Source organism: Heteronotia binoei, chromosome 2, assembly GCF_032191835.1.
Source record: "Heteronotia binoei isolate CCM8104 ecotype False Entrance Well chromosome 2, APGP_CSIRO_Hbin_v1, whole genome shotgun sequence".
Taxonomy (NCBI): Eukaryota; Metazoa; Chordata; class Lepidosauria; order Squamata; family Gekkonidae; genus Heteronotia; species Heteronotia binoei.
In genome coordinates, this window is record NC_083224.1 from 52,465,006 (window position 1) to 52,483,045 (window position 18,040).

The window sequence follows — 18,040 nt, forward strand, 5'->3', positions numbered from 1 at the left end:
CAAAAAGGCCCTTCCCCAGTTGCTGCTCTCCAAGCCTCTTGAAAGGCTGGCAGCTGGACGAAGGCCCTGGGTATCAGGGTAGATTGGGGTCAGGAGGCACTCCAACAGGTATTATGGTCCCAAGGTGTGTAGGGCTTCATAGGTTAGACCAGCACCTTCAATTGGGACTGGATACATACAGGCAGCCGATGCAAGTGGGCCAGAACTGGTCTTATATGTTCGGACCTGCGGGCCCCAGTTATTAACTGCAGCATCTGAATTGTCTTCCAAATGCAGCCCCACATAGAATGCATTGTAATAATCTAGTCTGGAGAGTACCAGAACATAAATTACTGAAGCCAGGCTATCCCTGCCCAGATAGGGGTGGAACTGGGCCACCACCTGAAGCTGGTAGAAAGCACTCTGAGCCAGTGATGCCACCTGAGCCTCAAGTGACAGAGATGGATCAGTACCACTGCCAAGCTGTGAACTTTCTTCTTCAGGAGGAGTATGACACCATCCAGAACAGGCTGTACACCCCCATCCATTTAAAGAAATCACCTATCAACAGCATCTCAGTCTTATCTGGATTGAGTCTCAGTTTGCTATCCCTCATTCAGTCCATTATAGCAGCCAGACACCAGTTTAGTACATCCACAGCTTTACCTGATGATGATGAAAAGGAGAAACAGAGCTGTATGTCATCAGAATACTGATGGCAATGCACTCCAAAACTCTGGATGACCCCACAGCAGTTTCATGTAGATGTTAAAAAATGGGGGGCATAACAGATCCTGAGAAACTCCATGCTGGAGAATGCACGAGGCTAAACAATATTCCCTAAGCACCACCTTCTGGAGACGGCCCTCCAAACAGGTGTAGAACCACTGCAATGGGTCAAGGGAGGGTTTCTTCAGAAGTGGTCTAATCACTGCCTCCCTTAAGGCAGAATGGGACCACTCCCTCTTGTAAAGAGGCATTTATGACCTCCCTGGCCCAGCCAGTTATCCCTCCCTTGCTGGCTTTTATAAGCCAGGAGGAACAAAGATCCAGTATAAAGGTGACTACACCCTCTCATAGATGTGAAAAAGCACCCCACCCCATTCTAGGAGATGCAGAAAGGACTACACTAATTTTTCTTTGTACACCCATACATCCTCAACCCCTTTCCAGGTTTTCCCTGCCCTGCTTCAATCTTTCCTATTCCTGGTTTAGTATAATCTTTAGTCAAGGCACCCGTTCTGTTTCAGGCAGGTGTTGATGTACACAGAGTGAACTCAGGCAGATAACTGGAGCTGGTTATAAGAGCCAGGATGCCAGAGTTTTATCAATAGAGTCTATAAATTGTACAAGAGTTGTCTAAGCAGGGCAAGGTCAGTGTTCTGAAAAATACAGCGGCAGCAGGTCAGTATCTAATGAAATGTGTTGAAGCCACTCTGAAGGGGTCCTCCCTTATAAGCTTAGAGCCCTTCATCACGCCTGCGACAGCTGCTTCATGTCTCCACTGATGAGGTTTCTCCTTCCTCTGCAACTGATTGCTGGTGCTGAGCTCTGAGGTGCACTAATTTGCGTTGAGACTGTAACTCCCCTCTACAGCTGGGCCAACGCTGCTCTTGCGGACCTGGGGATCCTGGAGGAGATAGGGCAGCAGGCTGACCCTAATCTGCCAGCTCCAGGGCGGGGAATGAAACACGCACCTCTTAGCCTCCTAACCGTGATTCCTCATTTGTTTGCTCAGCGGCATCTGTTTAATGGCTGACAGGCACAGAATCCATCCAGCTATTTTTCATCACAGGAGTCAGAGCTGTCTCCAGTGCCTGGCTGATCCACAACAGCACCTTTGTGCACTGGATGGATAGGAAGGCTGAAGGTCCCACCCACACTGGCACCATTTTTCTTTCCTCAGCCTCCCAGGGCCACTATTTTCCTTGCACCATCAGAGATCTTTATGGTTTTTAAGTTGGCAATTGTTAAGATTGATGTAGTGCAGGGGTGGCCAAACTTGTTTAACATATGAACCACATAAAATGAACATCAGATGTTTGAGAGCTGCAAGACATGAACATCAGAGGAAGGAAGGAAGGAAGGAAGGAAGGAAGGAAGGAAGGAAGGAAGGAAGGAAGGAAGGAAGGAAGGAAGGAAGGAAGGAAGGAAGGAAGGAAGGAAGGAAGGAAGGAAGGAAGATAAATGGGGAGGGGAGAAAGAAAGAGGTAGAAAGAAAACAGCTTTAACTTTAAATCAATTCTCCATGCTGCCAGTTGGCTTGGAAAAATGATTTAGAGACAAGTATCTTCTCCAAGCTGACGAACAGGGCGGTGGGGGCTTTGAGAGCCACATGTCTGTCTGAAAATCTACTGGCCAATTATAGTTTTTGAAGGCATGAACATGAAAACTGGTTCAGCCCATGAACCCATCTAGTCTAAAGCTCTCAGTGGTGACATACAGATGTTTATAAAGCACTCTCAACACAAAAGGATAGAGATAACCACCCTGATCTTTGCCCATATCATATAGTAATATACAGTCTGAAGCAGTATATCTCAGAATACTGATGTTATCGATGACTATTACTATGTATCTACCTATAGCTTTTTTAAACTTCCAGAGAAATTTCACCAGCTCTTGTAGCAATAAATTCCAAATCTTAATCATTTGTCATGTGTATGTAAAGGAACTTTCTTTTGTCAACCCAGAAACTACTGAAACTCCATTTCCCAGAATGTACCCAACTTCTGATATCATGTGTTGGGGGGGGGGGTACTTCTCTCCTTCTTGCCAAATTGTTCATGCTATCATAGGCTTCTAGAGCCTTAGCAAAGATAACATTCCGTTTATGAGAGGTTTCCCAGAAGTGGAAATAAAAGAACTATTAAATCTATTGTTCCAACCTCACTGGATGAAGCGATCAACTGTTTTCTTCTTCTCAGTACCCTGCAGACATTTTGACAACTGAGGCTTGGGGCTCTAGGAAGTTCCTCCAGCTTAAAGGAGCCTTCCTCTAATTTAAGTGGTTCTTCCACTGAAGAGACGGCACTTAAGTTGGAGGAAGCCTTCAAACGTTGCTTGGTGGATTGGCAGGAAATAAGCCAGCGTGTACAATTCTGCTTGCCCCATCTCAAATTGTATAGCTAAGGATGGTGCAGGAAAGGAAAACCAAAAACGATCAAGGGGCTGGAGGACTTTTCCTAAGAGTTTAAGGCTAAAGAGTTCAAGGACTTTTCAGTTTAGGAAAGACAGTTACTAATGGCATAAGGGTTTATACAATAATGCATGGATCCTCACTCAAAACACTAGAACCACTGGCTATAATTCAGAACAAACAACCTCACCTCATAGCAAATGACAGGAAGTCCTATAAACCTCCAATTACTGCAGTAGTTACTCAGGCACTCTCTCATTTAGTGCTAAGCACCTGCTGGGCAAGAACTGGTACCTCGTACAATTAAGGGAAATGTCACAATTGATCCCATGAACGCCTTGCATAAGCAGCAATATTTTGCAGTAAATGAGTCACCATGAAAGCTGGAGGGAAGTCGTTGGAGGGAAGTTATGGTGGCTCCATGAAGCAGTCAAAAGGGGTAACTTTGGCTGAAAGCCTAGCATGCAATGTGGAGGGAAATACATTAATACAGTGGGAAGTTGCAAACAACTGGCCCCATCCAGTCCCTTTCAGCACTACAAAAACTTTAAGGGCCTCTCCAAGAGCACACCCATTACATGTTCCAGCTGTATTTTGCCGGTATCTGAAGCCCTTTGCAAAGTAATGTCCAGATCTCAAATTACAGGGGATTGCCTTGATGCTGGGTGGGGGAAAGCAACGGGGAATTACTGAAGGCGAAAGCATTGGTTTTTTTTTTAAAAAAATAATAAGATGACTTCCCAATGCAAGCTTTAACTGAAGAGAAAATACACTAACAAAACACTAACACCAGAAGTGTTTTACTATCTCAAACCAAGCTCTATCTAGTCCAGCATCCACTTCCAAATGCAGCCAGCCAACCACCTGTCAGAGCTTGCTAGTGAGCCATAAAATGCATACCATGGGCATGAAATCTCACGTGCTATCACTCTTCTTGCTATGCAACTATTAAGAAACGTAAACAAGTACTGTCAGTCAACAATTTGTAGCTTCTGCAGAGTCTTTTGACTATCATGGACAAGTGTTGTCCTCTCCTACTGCTCACTGCTCCATGCAACTCTGCTACATAATTGTAACATCTGGAGCAGGATGGTCATTATTAACAAGAACCTTAGCTCATTTTAATAACTTCAGCTTTGCCTTCATCAATAGCATCAACCTCTTGAAGAATTTACTTGGCACTAATTTCCATTTGAATTACATTTGAGAAATGATGTTTCCTGATCAACTGAACAGCATGGGAGAACATCCTGGCTGAGCGTTCCAGCCCACAACAGGAGTATCTTGAACTTCATAAACAGAAATTTCCAAGTCATTTTTATTCCTTTTAAAAGGGTCTGCAATATAATAAAAATATAAGTGCAATAAAATGTAGAGCAGGGCTCTTTAGGACATAGAACTGTCTCATTTTTAAAAATAAAATCTCTCAAGTTTGTCCCCCCCCCCCCCCAATACTGTTCCCTGCAGCATCCAGGAAGGAGAAGGTGTCTATCAATGATAAAAAAAGCCACTACTCCTGTAAGAAAAATAGCAGATAAAAGGACCTCCCCCACAAATCTGGCTCTGGATGTGGATTAGTGCAAGTATACCTTCAGAAACTATGCCAGGCCCCAAAGGGGATGAAAGCTTTGAGCCCATGGGGGATTTTTTAGGCTGAATGGAGTGTTCAGCCAACAGAAGGATCTGTCATGGGAAAAACAACTCCAAATATTCATTCATCTTTTGCCATTGAAAAGATTGTGGGGGAAGGGGAGAGAGCTGGATCCTACATCAGTGAGATGAAGACAGAACGAGTCTTCCTTCAAACCCTGACCATTTTAATTTCATTTTTTAAAAAGACAATTATATTTGAAAGGCAGAAAAGTATGCAGAAGCTTGCAGATAATGCTCAAGTGTCTTTCAGAAACACAACTGGTGATGGATTACAGCCGACTTTTCCGATCTAGGAAATCCATCTGCATCACTAATAGAAAAAAGACAAGCAAACAACGGAAGAGCATAATGCCTGGCTGGCTTCAGGAGCTCTCCCTCTGTGAATTCATTCTATTCATCAGGCTCACAGATAGCTCTTGCTGATGTCTGACAGAAACAGCAGAAGACGTCTCCTCAGTTAACTGCCCCCCCCCCACCGCCCCACAGGAAGCAAACATTTGTATTGGAAGGAGAGGAGGCTGCACTGGACCCCTCACTGTTAGGCAGCAGCTGGCAAGTGTCTGGAGGTGACACTGACATGCCTGACTTCTTAAGGATTTCTGTCAAGACTCTGTTTCAGCAACCCAGGACTGAAAGACACCTGAGAGAAGCAAATGGGATGTTGTTACTACAGCAAGTTTTATTTAACTCCAGCAGCCTCCTGGAGGTGTAAATAAGTTAGAGGTGATGCAACTATGGCCTAGTAGATTTACAGCTGAAGTAAGACAAAATGTACAAAAAGGAATGGGCCTGGTGATGGAGTTGCAGGAACTGACTAATGAGTCTGTAAAAGAGCTGGTGGCAAGTAAGAATCTCCTCCAGATAGTGCCATGGAGGCTTAAGGTCTCCCCATCCCCATCCCCTGATTTTAAGGCCATAAATAATGTACTCAAGATCTCATCCAAGAAGCTGACAGCCCAGATTCTTCACAAGTGAACACTGAGGAGTCATAAGATTACGTCAAATCTGGCATGGACAGAGGACACTGTAGACAGGAGACACTAGTGAGGGACAAGACATGAGTAAGCTGGTGAAATTAGAGAAGGAAGAGACAGCTATGGAAAAGGAAATTATTCTGCCCTGTCATTGCAGGTATGTAAGAAGTAGTTTCTTAAGTAGTATTTTGGTTTCTTTGTTTCAAACTAGGTAGAGCAGAAGGTGAGCTATACAATATTAGTCATGACCTTAGGTCAGTCACTCTCTTTCAGTTTAAACTACGATGTGTTTATTTTTTGTGCTTACAGCCCGTTTTTCTCCCCACAATTGGGATTCAATGCGGCTTAGAACATTGTTCTTTCCTCCTCCATTTTCTCACAACAACTCTGTGAGGTAGGCTGTGCCAAGAGTTCAAAGTTACTCAGTGAGCTTTCTTGGTAGATTCCTTGGGTCACCCGGGATTCTTGTTTACCACTTCATCCACTATACAATACTACCTCACAGTTAATGGAAGAGGGGAGAACCATATGGGCTAACCTGAGAAAAAATGCAACGGACTGCCAGATGTAACAGCAGACGCAATCTATGATAAAATACGAAGTCTTTAAGTATGATAGCTAAACTGAAGATACTCATCATAATAAAATCAATCACTGATTCCAAAGGTACTTTCTGGGATCAATTAATCTATCTGGCAGAACTTTTACTTTTTTTCAAATTACACTTTTGACATATTTAGCCAGGAAATACAAAGATGACTCACAAATGTTTCTGTACTTGCCTTCAAAATCAAGCCAAATAATTATCTTTTCCATTATATAAAGAATTAAGATTCATTCTGCAATCTTACATTAGTAAATTGCTGGATTTGATTGAGGACCAGAAAATGTGTTACCTTCTTACAGATGTAAATATGTTTGTTATCTACAGCAGAGCATTACTGACTCAAGAAAATTTCAAAGATGAGCTGATGAAATAAACGGCTGTTCCTTGTGTTACTGTTAGAGTACTGGCATTTTAATACATTTCATATACTGTATGTGTTTGCCTCTCTTTAAAAGAAGCTTGTAGTGACATTTGGTGTCACAAAAGTGAGACAGATTCCGCCCCCCTAAAAAAAAAATTCTGTTAACATCTAAGAGCTGTAAAGCTAAGAACCCAAGGAGACCCTGAGAGAGACTACATCTGCATGGGAACATTTACAGCTGTAAAAGGACACCTGTGTCCTGACTACAGGAACTATTTTAGAGCAACAGAACGAAGTTTGAGTTCAGTGGCACCTTTAAGACCAACAAAATTTAATTCTGGGGATAAGCTTTCACGTGAAGCAGTTTGTGATTAAACTGGTCAGAAGTTCATAGTTCATTCTTAGGAATCATTCCACAGGAATGGTCTGGACATTCAGGGAAATATTGATCAACTCAGTGAATAAACACTGGCTAAGCAGAATACTTCAGGCAGGAACAGGTGATGTGCTAAGAAGTCACATGGAAGTGAACCAGAATTGCTTAAGCTCCTTCTTCATCCAGTCACATGAATGAGAACTGCCTTCAAGCAGATAATGCCAATTCATGCACAAAATACTCTCTTCAAGAAGTTGTTTCAAATCATTTACAGTCACACCAGAGACAATGGGAGAAATGGGGGGAGGCGCCTCAGCCATGAAAACTCAGCTCAAGAGGGAAGATGCTATGCTTTCTGATGCAGAAGGGGCAAAACTAGACATGACTATGGATACCTGGCTTCCTCCTCACAATCTTTGAGAAGATCCAACCTAATTCAGTACTTAGTAACTGAAGCTGAAAGTCTGGTTACTAAGCAGATTCACAGAGAAAACACATGTTATTACAATCAAACCAGCTGATTAACCACAGTATTCTAACAGCAAATATCTAAGCACACACACAAAAATACATTCTAGTAACCTTTTACATTTTTTTTCAAATTACACTTTTGACATATTTAGCCAGGAAATACAAAAATAACTCAAATGACAGACCATCAAGTTGAGGTATATGTGTGTATATATGTCAAATTTGCTAGAATAGCATGCATAATAAGATGGTTTGATCCTAACCAGTAGAATGTGCCTTGATCCCACTGGAATCCTGAAAACAACTTGGTGCCCTGCAGAACTAGAACACTGCCACTCAGATCAATGTGTATTCCAGGAATATACCATTCACATCTGGAATTATGTATCAGAGTTTGGCATCAAGGAGATATCGCTTTCGTAAAGAGCAAATATGAATTCTTAATCCCTGTGGCTATAAGGAGACTCTTAAAAGCATGCAGCTATGACTGGTAAAGTTGAGGCAGATAATGCCCCCTGCCTCCACCATTTCGATGCTGTCAAAGATATTTTTGTGGGTGATACTCAGGGCATATTTTTCTCTGGTGCTGCTATGGAGATTCTCCAGTGATCACAGGTCACTTACCATGTGGATTGGCTCAAACATTTTGGCCTCTCATGCCATTCCAACAGATAATGCAAGAGATGCAAACAAGAATTCCAGTTTCACATGATCACTAGATGAAGCAGTATGACTGACAAACGAATGTTTTCTATTCACTTATCTAGTATATTATTGAATTCTTCTTCCAAGGTTCTTCAGTGAATATGACAGCAGAATCAGGATTTGAACCCAGACCTCTAGGATCCTAGTCAGACATCACATATTCTATCCACTACACCAAGCTCTCTCATTGGCTTTTTTACAGCTCTTATGTCACTTTCAATTGCTCCCATGATCTCACTTCTTCCATGGATTATGTTATTCTTAGACATCTGACTGATATACCTAGAATTATAATGCTAGTTTCATTTGAATTACTTTATCAATGGGGGGGGGGGGCAAGAGAGAGAGAACAGGAAGATGATCACATTATTCAGGGAAAAAAATGCACTGGATCACTTCCTGAAAAACCTGGGCATTTTGAAGCCTTTGTTTTCCACACAGGGCAGTGCCTGAGGCAGATTTTAGCCACATCAGAGAACCAGGCACAATTTTACTGCAGCACAACCAAAACTGCCTGTAACAATATTTGTACCAGAGATAATCAAATCTTCACAGAATTCTGATTTTTCTTCACCATTTACTCAAATAATCCAAGGTTAAAGGCTTCAGCTATTCATGACTACAACAAGCCAAAGGAGAAAAAAATTTCTTTAAGATCCTGTGATTAACACTCTGTGCCCAAATAACTGTTTTGAAAGGTGAACTCCAAGCAAGTGAGGTATGCTAGGATGCAGGTAGGAAGACAGCTACACACCAGGTTGACCAGGCACAGCCTTCTAACAAAGGACAAGAAATAGACAGTTATGTGCCTCCAGTTTGGTTGGAAATCATGGCTGGTCACTGATTTCAGCACTTGGCAGGTTCTGGGACATTAAGGGACCCAATCAAGAATCAGCACATTCCTCTTTGCTTTTAGTTGGCAAGGGGCCTTGCCACCAAGGTCCAAGAGCAGGCAAGGCCTCTCACCCTCTCACTTATCATGTTCCCCCACACAAAGACAATCTGCCTTCCTCCCCCTTTAAATGTCCCAAGAGATCAAAGAAACCTGGACCCCACCTGGGAAGGTTAACAGAAGCCAGCAAATTCACTAACACAGAAGAAGAGAACTGAGTAGAGAACTAAGAACCAGATCAGACAATGTTGGGGGTTCCAGTTCTGTAAGTGTGCTCACATGCAGTTTTTCTCTTTTAAAATTCAGATATTCTAAGCACTGGATTAAGACAGCAGCGTGAGTAGGGAAGAGGGTAACAATTTGTCTAATTGTAGCAAACATATCCTTACATAATTCATACCAGATATGTGTCATACCTAAGGTCCTAAGGCTGCATCCAGCCCTCCAAGAGTAATCTTGCTGCCTGTGAGGCAACCCTGTCCCCATACCAGCTGCTGCCACCACACTGGTCACAGGCTCAGGACAAGAGAGTTATTATAGCAGCATGCTGCTCTCATCCCGTCAAGCAATCCCACACAGACTATATTTCCTTTCCCTTCTCTCTTCCCTCAGAAGGACAGAGCAGCATGCTGTAAGCTTTCTTGTCCCGAGCAAACAGTTGGTAGGATAATGGCAGTCAGACTATCAGAAACAGGCAAGATGCTCACTCCCTGCATCCCTAGGGCCATGGCAGCTGGGGACAGGCTCAGCACCACAGGGGAAAGCAATTTTCTCAGACAGTATGTGTCTGTATGTGCCATGTGTGCAGACTTCAGTCTGCTTCATGATGCCTCCTGCTTTTCTGTATTACCACCATCAGCCACTTTCTCCAACTGCTGTAGCTGCAGTCTGGGCCTGGCCAGTTCTGCAGGCTAAGGCATGATGGGAGCAGGATGAGTTACTGTGATTTGGGAAATGTCAGAAGAATTTGGAGGGGGGTGTTCCCATGCAAGTTTTGAAGGAAAAGTTAGACCTGTATGTGTGTGCATTCAAGTCCTGGATTCTCTCTCATTCCTGAATGCTTAATTAAAAATTAGTAATGTGGTCCTATGATACAAAGACCCACACATTAAAAGAATATGAAAAGAAACTATTGGGCAGGCACTTCTGTTAACAAAAAGGTTACATTAAATAATTACTAATTTACACTATTATTGATATTATTTAATACTAGTGGCTTCAGTAACACTAATTTAAATCTGAATTAAATTATTCGTAAAGGTAAAGGTAGACCCTTGTGCAAGCACCAGTCATTTTCGACTCTGGGGTGATGTTGCTTTCACAATGTTTTCACAGCAGACTTTTTACGGGGTGGTTTGCCATTGCCTTCCCCAGTCATCTACACTTTCCCCCCAGCAAGCTGGGTACTCATTTACCGACCTCGGAAGGATGGAAGGCTGAGTTGACCTGGAGCCGGCTACCTGAACCAGTTTCCACTGGGATTGAACTCAGGTCATGAGTAGAGGGCTCCGACTGCAGTACTGCAGCTTTACCACTCTGCCCCACGGGGCTCCTAAATTTTTCGTACTAACTAAATTAAATTAATATAAATAAGTACCTTTTATGATTTAATAAATTATGGTACACATGGCACGACTGAATTATGCTTCTGACAGATGGGCCCTCATACAAGTTTGACACTCCTGGGTTTATAGAGTTTCCTTTATAAGAAAACTGCCCAGGAGAACCTGTCTGACATGTATTACAGGTTACTATTTAACAACTGCGCAACAGCTACCAAAGTGGTATTTAGTTCCAAACAGAAGTAAAGTGTGTCAACAAGTTATGCATGAGAAGAAATACACCAAACAATATAGAACATACTAAAATTTAAATTTTCAATGGAAGCCAAGACTATGCTATTAGGTATTCTGCCTAACAAATTACCAGACATTTTAGAAGAGATATTTGAATATATGTTGACAATGGTTAGGAGTATTTACACAGCAAATAGGAAATTAGATGTCTGTCCATGTTTAGAAGAATGGGAAAATAAACCTGCTTAATATGCAGTAACAGCAAAAATAACCACCTACTTGAGAAACAGGTCTATTACAAAATTTGAGGGAAGACAGAGTGTGTATTGTGTACTATGTTATCAGGAGACAAACTAAGAATGAGAAGCAGTCTAAAATATTACATACAAATGTATGGTAATGAAATAGAAGTAGAATTAAAATTTGTTTTAAACTTAACATCTTGAACACAAATGGATTCTTGATATGTAATATATAATAGACCTTCCTTCGCACCTTGATATATTTTTTATCTGCTAAGGGTTTTAATGAATATGCAGAAGTGGTGAAAATACATAATGCTGAATATGTAGTAATGATAGAACTAATGGTGAAAATACATAATGCTGAATATGTAGTAATGATAGAACTAATGATGTAGTCAAAATAAATTACAAAGTGTTGAATACAATCCTATCCCAATAGAAGAATTATTTTACATTCTAGGTAATACTTTAAAATGATAACAAAGGGGATGTAAGGGAAAATATTTTCTGTCTTATAAATTTTGTATTGTATGATTGTCCTCAACAAATGCAATTATGTTGTATAACCCATTTTCTTTTTCTTTTCTGCACCTCTACTGTTTTCTTAAATAAATAGATTCTTTTTTTAAAAGTTGCATGAGAAAGATGAGCAGGTTCAAGAAACTGGCATACATGACCAGCAACATGGCAAACAGTCAACCTGTACAATTGTGTCCTAGAATTCACAGAAGAAGCACTTGTATGTGCACACCCACACCCACAGATGAAGTAAGATACTCACTGGAATTTTGTTTGGATGCTGCTCCCGGATCTGCTGCACCTCTTTACAACGATCCGCTGTGAAAAGGGGGTGGAAATGCAGATTAGTTTTCAAGAAGACACTTACATTTGCAGTCTCAGAGGGCAAATATTTATCATATGAGTACCTGCAACGGTCACCTCAGTGTTTGGATATTATGAGCAATACTGGTTTCAGGTTTACCATAGGTTTCCTGGGCTGGCTGGAAAAATTCGCAGCAACCAGTTGCCCCAGCACCTAAGAATTTACTACTGACACGGCGGCCACTACAAGACATCACAGATCCTCAGACAAATGCTCTCCCTGAGCCCCTCATCCCATCCTAAAACTAAACCCCATGACTAAAACTCAAACACTATCTTGAAGTGAATCACATCCAAAGTTGCCCACCTCTATGAGTTTCAAAATTCCCTGGAATTTTGTTCCTCTAGTGCCCCCACACCTTCTTAATCATGGCTGGCATCTGGGAATCAGAAATAATTCTTTCTGGCCCATGTAAAAATTTCAGAGCACAAGTTCCAAAATGCATAGGCTGTTCATGTGAGAAAGAGAGAGAGAAAGAGAGAAAGAAAGAGAGAAAGAAAGAAAGAAAGAAAGAAAGAAAGAAAGAAAGAAAGAAAGAAAGAAAGAAAGAAAGAAAGAAAGAAAGAAAGAAAGAAAGAAAGAAAGAAAGAAAGAAAGAAAGAAAGAAAGAAAGAAAGAAAGAAAGAAAGAAAGAAAGAAAGAAAGAAAGAAAGAAAGAAAGAAAGAAAGAAAGAAAGAAAGAAAGAAAGAAAGAAAGAAAGAAAGAAAGAAAGAAAGAATCAGACAAACAAAAAACCTTGCTAGCAGAAATATAAAATCAGGCCAAATTGACACAGCAATTTGGATACAGTTATACAAATAAAGTCATAAATTGTAATTTATTATTCATATGGCACAAATTCTCTCTCTTCCTCAAGTGCACAAATCTCTTTGCATACAACATCTCGATAATCTTTACTATGAAGCAGATGAGTTGAGAACAATTCCGAAAGTTTTACAGCAATGTGGTTGATAACTGTATCCTCAGATCATCTATCTAAAAGGCTTGCTTGCAGGATACCCTGATTGACAGGACAACCAGGGGAGCCACGCAAGCTGGCATTTACAAGTAGCTTGTAAAATAGCCTTGTATTATTGTTGCAACATTAATGCATGCCTAATCTGTCCCTCACACAGAGCTGATGACCAGCTTCCCAAAATCAGAAGCTGTAGACAGCCATCTCACCCTTGTTCAGAGACAGGCACAGTTTTGGGATAATGCCTAAATGCTCTTGATGTGTTTGGCACTGCAGTGCAATATGAACAAGTGCCTCTGTTCTAGCCAAATATAATCTGCTGCAGTGATACTCTTCCAGCATTATTTCATGCATTTTAAGAGCCACACAATTCCTCTCCCTTCCTATAGGAAGGCAACTGTACATTACAGCTTTCCTTCAACCAGCTTCTGGGTTCTTTTTCCCTACCTCCTAAGACCATCTCTTCTTCCCACTCAACTTTCAGTCCTATCATTACTCAGATATCAGCACAACTCTTCTAGGTGATGTATTACGACATCTGACACAAAAGATTAGCTATGTAGATAACACAAAATACTGAAATGCTGTGGCAAGGAGGTGGTTGATCCATATGTAACTAAACTGGTCTGCATCATCTACATTGTCAAAGCTGCAATTATAAGCCTTCTACTACACCAGTTTCCCAGGGAAACATTCAAAGTGGAAGCCAGGATTCTGATCTAAAAACATCCATTCGCCTATTTGGAACAGCTGTTTGTAAACAGAAGTAAAAACCAGGACTACTTCATACATTCATGTACTTATTTAGAGGTATCCCGTCTTCTACTGTATTTGCAACCCCTCCCGATTCAGTATCATCCGCAAATTTAACAAGCATTCCCTCTATTTTGGAAGAAGCCAAAAGATCTTGCCCAAGACTTCAGGAGACCTCATAAGTGTGGACTTCCAGTGCACAGCTGGTGCACACTGGCTGCATCCCTCTAGCTCATATAACATATTTCCAATCATCTCCTCACTGGCCTTTTCTGCATAAAATGGCAATGGATACTGCAGCAACGCTATATTTTTACTGGGTTTAGTCTGAGAGCATATTTGTGAGTAGTGAGCCAATCCAAGTATGCACCTTGGCACCAATGTGCTGTCACAACAACTCAATTATGTATAATCTATGCATCACTCAAGTGTACTTTGCAAGCACATTCATTGTCTGCTGTTCATGCCATACCATAAATACCAAATTATATGCATGACCATTTTATAAACAAAGAATCAATGTAGTGATATAAATAATAAAGACTCTAAGACTTAAAAAGCACTTTGGGATCCATACAACAGAAGAAATATGCTAATTAGGGATGGGCATGAACCAGGAAAATGGTAGTTCGTTTGATTGCACGAACCATGAACTTACATGAACCACCATTTTCCTGAACTGGCTTGTGGTTAGTTTGGTTTGGGAGGTGGTAGAACAGCCTCTCATGAGTCAGAGACACCAAACTCATTAGGAATCTTCAGCAAACTCTCCTCCACCTGCCCTCCAAGTTTAGTGAAGACTGGATTTGGGATGTTAAAGTTACAGTACACCAAACCAGGTGTCTCCAGGAAAGCTCAGCTCTAGCTTCAAGTCCAGATCCTGAAACCACAACAAGGAACACATTCCCAGCCTGGAAAGATGTCTAAAATATTGTCCCACTGTGTGTGTGGGGAAAAGGAGTCCCTCAAAGTCTTCCCTAAATCAGCCACACAGCAAACAATTCTCCTCTCATGACAACTAACTCCCCTCTCTTAATGCAAAGTGAAAGCAGCTGAGTCAGGGTCTGAAATTATACTGGTATATAATCTGCTCCCAAAGAGCAGAATTGGAGGGCCATGATTGGCTCCCAGAGTTGTGAATCAAGCTATGGACTACTGCTTTGGGTGTCTCTGAGCTCTCCACCAACCCACTGCCAGTGTTACCTAGGAATTAATTGAATTGGTGCCAGGCTGTCTGGAGAGCAAACCACAAAAATGAACCACAGGAACCTCCATAGGAAAAAAATGTGGTTATTTATGGGTTCAGGAATGATGCAAACAAAGGAACCGGTTTGAAATGAACCATGGATCGACCAGGTTCATTCTCATATTTTTTATTTTGTATAAACAATACAAACACTGAATAAAGGTAAGATAAGATAGAATTATTGCAGTGTTTCATTTATACATAAACAGTCATATTTTGAACAAAAGAATAAATATCAATAAATGAGAAAAAACCATCAATATTGTCTAATAAATTATAACTAACAACATATTTCTATCTATAAAACTGCTAAACAGATCATACATTATTATGTACAATTTACTTATATACTTTTGTTTCAGTCTGGTCTACATTCTATTACTTTTTCATTCCTAACATTTTTTACATGAGGTCATTGTAAACATAAGCATTATAGGCATATGTTGCTCAATCCTGTCTCTTAATCATTCTGGGCTTTGGTTCATTTTTCAGTTCATGAGTATTCCGAATGCTAATACTTTTGATTTTGCCACATCCCTGGAAACAAAAGTTACACCCTGTGAATTAAACAGCTTTCAACTGGGAAGAGAAAAAAAGAGAGCTAAGTAGCTACAAAATTTATTTTAAAATACTTCAAATCTGCTTAAAAAAACAAAACAGAATTAATACAACAAATCTTGAATGCATTTTGTATTACTGGTATAAATAAATCAGCAAACATTCACATAGGTTCCTATTAAAAACAGCAGATAATAACCAGACCTTGAATCATAATAAAAGATACTGAATCAATTGCCATTTCTGCCTGATGTGCTGGACACAAAGAAGTAGTAAGGAAACAGTGAATAAAGAAAGTGGAGAAAGACTGGATGGAGAAGGAAAACTCTACTTAATTCCTAATGGATACTCCTTCATTGTCAGAGGAGGCACAATCTTCAAGATTACTATGGATGAAAAGAAGTGGCCAATGGGTAAAAGATGGGACATCCTTGGCCCTTGACAGAAAAGGACAACCATTTCATACTGAAGCATATTATTATGCCAAGGACAAACCTCAATGGTTTGCTCTCTTAGAAAAATTGAGGTGATATTATTTATTTATTATATTTGAGTTATAGCCTGTCCTTTCCTGAATGAATTCTGAGCGGGTAACAACAATCAATAATACAAAGTTAAAATTGGATTCATATAGTAAAACAATATAACAATCTAAAAACAAACTCTAATTCTGCAATTGGTGGTATCAGTTGCTTTCACTCCTTCTATACATCCCCCAGGTTGCATAAGATATTTCATCAGGGCTTCTGCAGCTGGGAGAGGCCACAGAATAAATTATGCTTACCAATATAATGAAAGAGCAAAAAATTACTTCCACGCAGCTGCTAAATTTACTTTTATATTGCAGGTAACATAGAATCTATGGGGCAGCGTTTGTGCCTAGCTGGAAGCCGCTTTCTTGAGTGCAATGTCTGGCTCACTATTGAGGGCAGCAGGATTTGGCATAAAAGGATTCCTGGTCTGATTCAGCAGGACACCTCTTACAAGGTCTGCTTTGCAGTAAACCCTACACAACCATTCTGTGCACACACAACAGTCACCACCAGCCCTGGGAGAGCTAGCAGAAGAGCTCAAAAGAGGTCAGTATTTGCAGTGGGATTTCAGTATTTGACAGCAATGGAGATAACATATTAACTTTGTTTTGAGGGTAGGTAATTGTTATGGTTCCACATGTTCTCAATGAAGAACAGCAAGTTCCCAAGAGAAACAAGGTAGAAGGTTGCTTCCATCTGCAAGTGAAGAAGATTACGGCCCAGTAATGCCTTTATTTGCAAAGTATTTTAGCATCAGGTTTACCAGCCATCTCTGCAACAGGCTGCCAAAACAGGAGGCAAAAGTACCAAAACAGAGTCCCACAACTTTGTACTGTATTTTGTAATATATTAGGAGACATTTTTAAAATGCAACTGAGCCATTATTTGAAGATTAATTAAAATACTCTGTCAACACAAACATTATATCCTGTCTGCTTTCAGATCACTATAATCTGGATGATGCAAAACACAACTGAGGATGCCAGGATATGGTAATCCATTTTGCTTAGAAGACAGCCAATGTTGTGGAGTCCCACATTTCTAATAGTTTCCTTAATCTCATTAAAGATTTTTAGATGGAGGAACCAGTTTATGAGCAAGGAGAAAGTTCAAAGACACTATTGAGTTATGCAGATTTTTAAAGTTTTTCCCTAAAGATTTTTAAAAGGGAGAAAGGGTTTATGAGCAAGGAGAAAGTTCAAAGACATTATCAGGCTAAGCAGGTTTCAAAGTTTCTCCCTAATCAGAGCAAGACACAGAATGAAGAAGACTAGATTTATACTCCACCCTTCTCTCTGAATCAGAGTCTCAGATCAGTTTACAATCTCCTTATCTTCTTCCACCACAACAGACACCCTATGAGGTGCGTGGGGCTGAGAGCGGCTTACAATCTCCTTTATTTTCTTCCCCATAACAGACACCTTATGAGGTGGGTGGGGCTGAGAGGGTGCCCTACCTTCTGTGCTGCTTTTAGCATTCTTAGGAGAGGAAATATACTTGTTTTGTGCATCTACCCCAGGCCCTCAGGTGGAGCTTTCCTGGGGGACAGGGGCATTTTTGATCAGGGAAACAGCATCAATTCATGTTGTTACTGCTCCCCGCCCTCCTCACAACAGCAGCCTTGTGGGGGAGGAGAATCCTTTCTCTCACCTCTGGCCTTTTGAAACAGTCACAGACTTGCTAATAAGGGAAATTCTCCTCTAGCTGGCACATTTCAAGAGCTGGGCATGCCAACAATAGGAGGAACTGTCTTGCCTGGTCATAATGTGATACAGGAGGGCTAGGGTTGCCAATCCTTAGGTGGGGACAGGGGATCCCCCAGTTTGGAAGCCCTCCCCCAGCTTCAGGGTCATCAGAAAGTGGGGGGAGGGAAGGGAAATGTCTGCTGGGAATTCTGTTATTCCCTATGAAGA

General features: G+C 41.0%; 1 protein-coding gene across 1 annotated transcript in view; it reads right to left on the minus strand.

Annotated features, from left to right (window-relative positions):
• The window catches only part of MAP1LC3A (microtubule associated protein 1 light chain 3 alpha), a 48,370-nt gene that overhangs the window by 17,940 nt on the left and 12,390 nt on the right, over positions 1-18,040 (minus strand). The window contains exon 2 of the mRNA XM_060230982.1: positions 11,980-12,035. Within this exon, the coding sequence (XP_060086965.1) occupies positions 11,980-12,035 (56 nt within the window). The remainder of the gene's footprint in view (positions 1-11,979; positions 12,036-18,040) is intronic.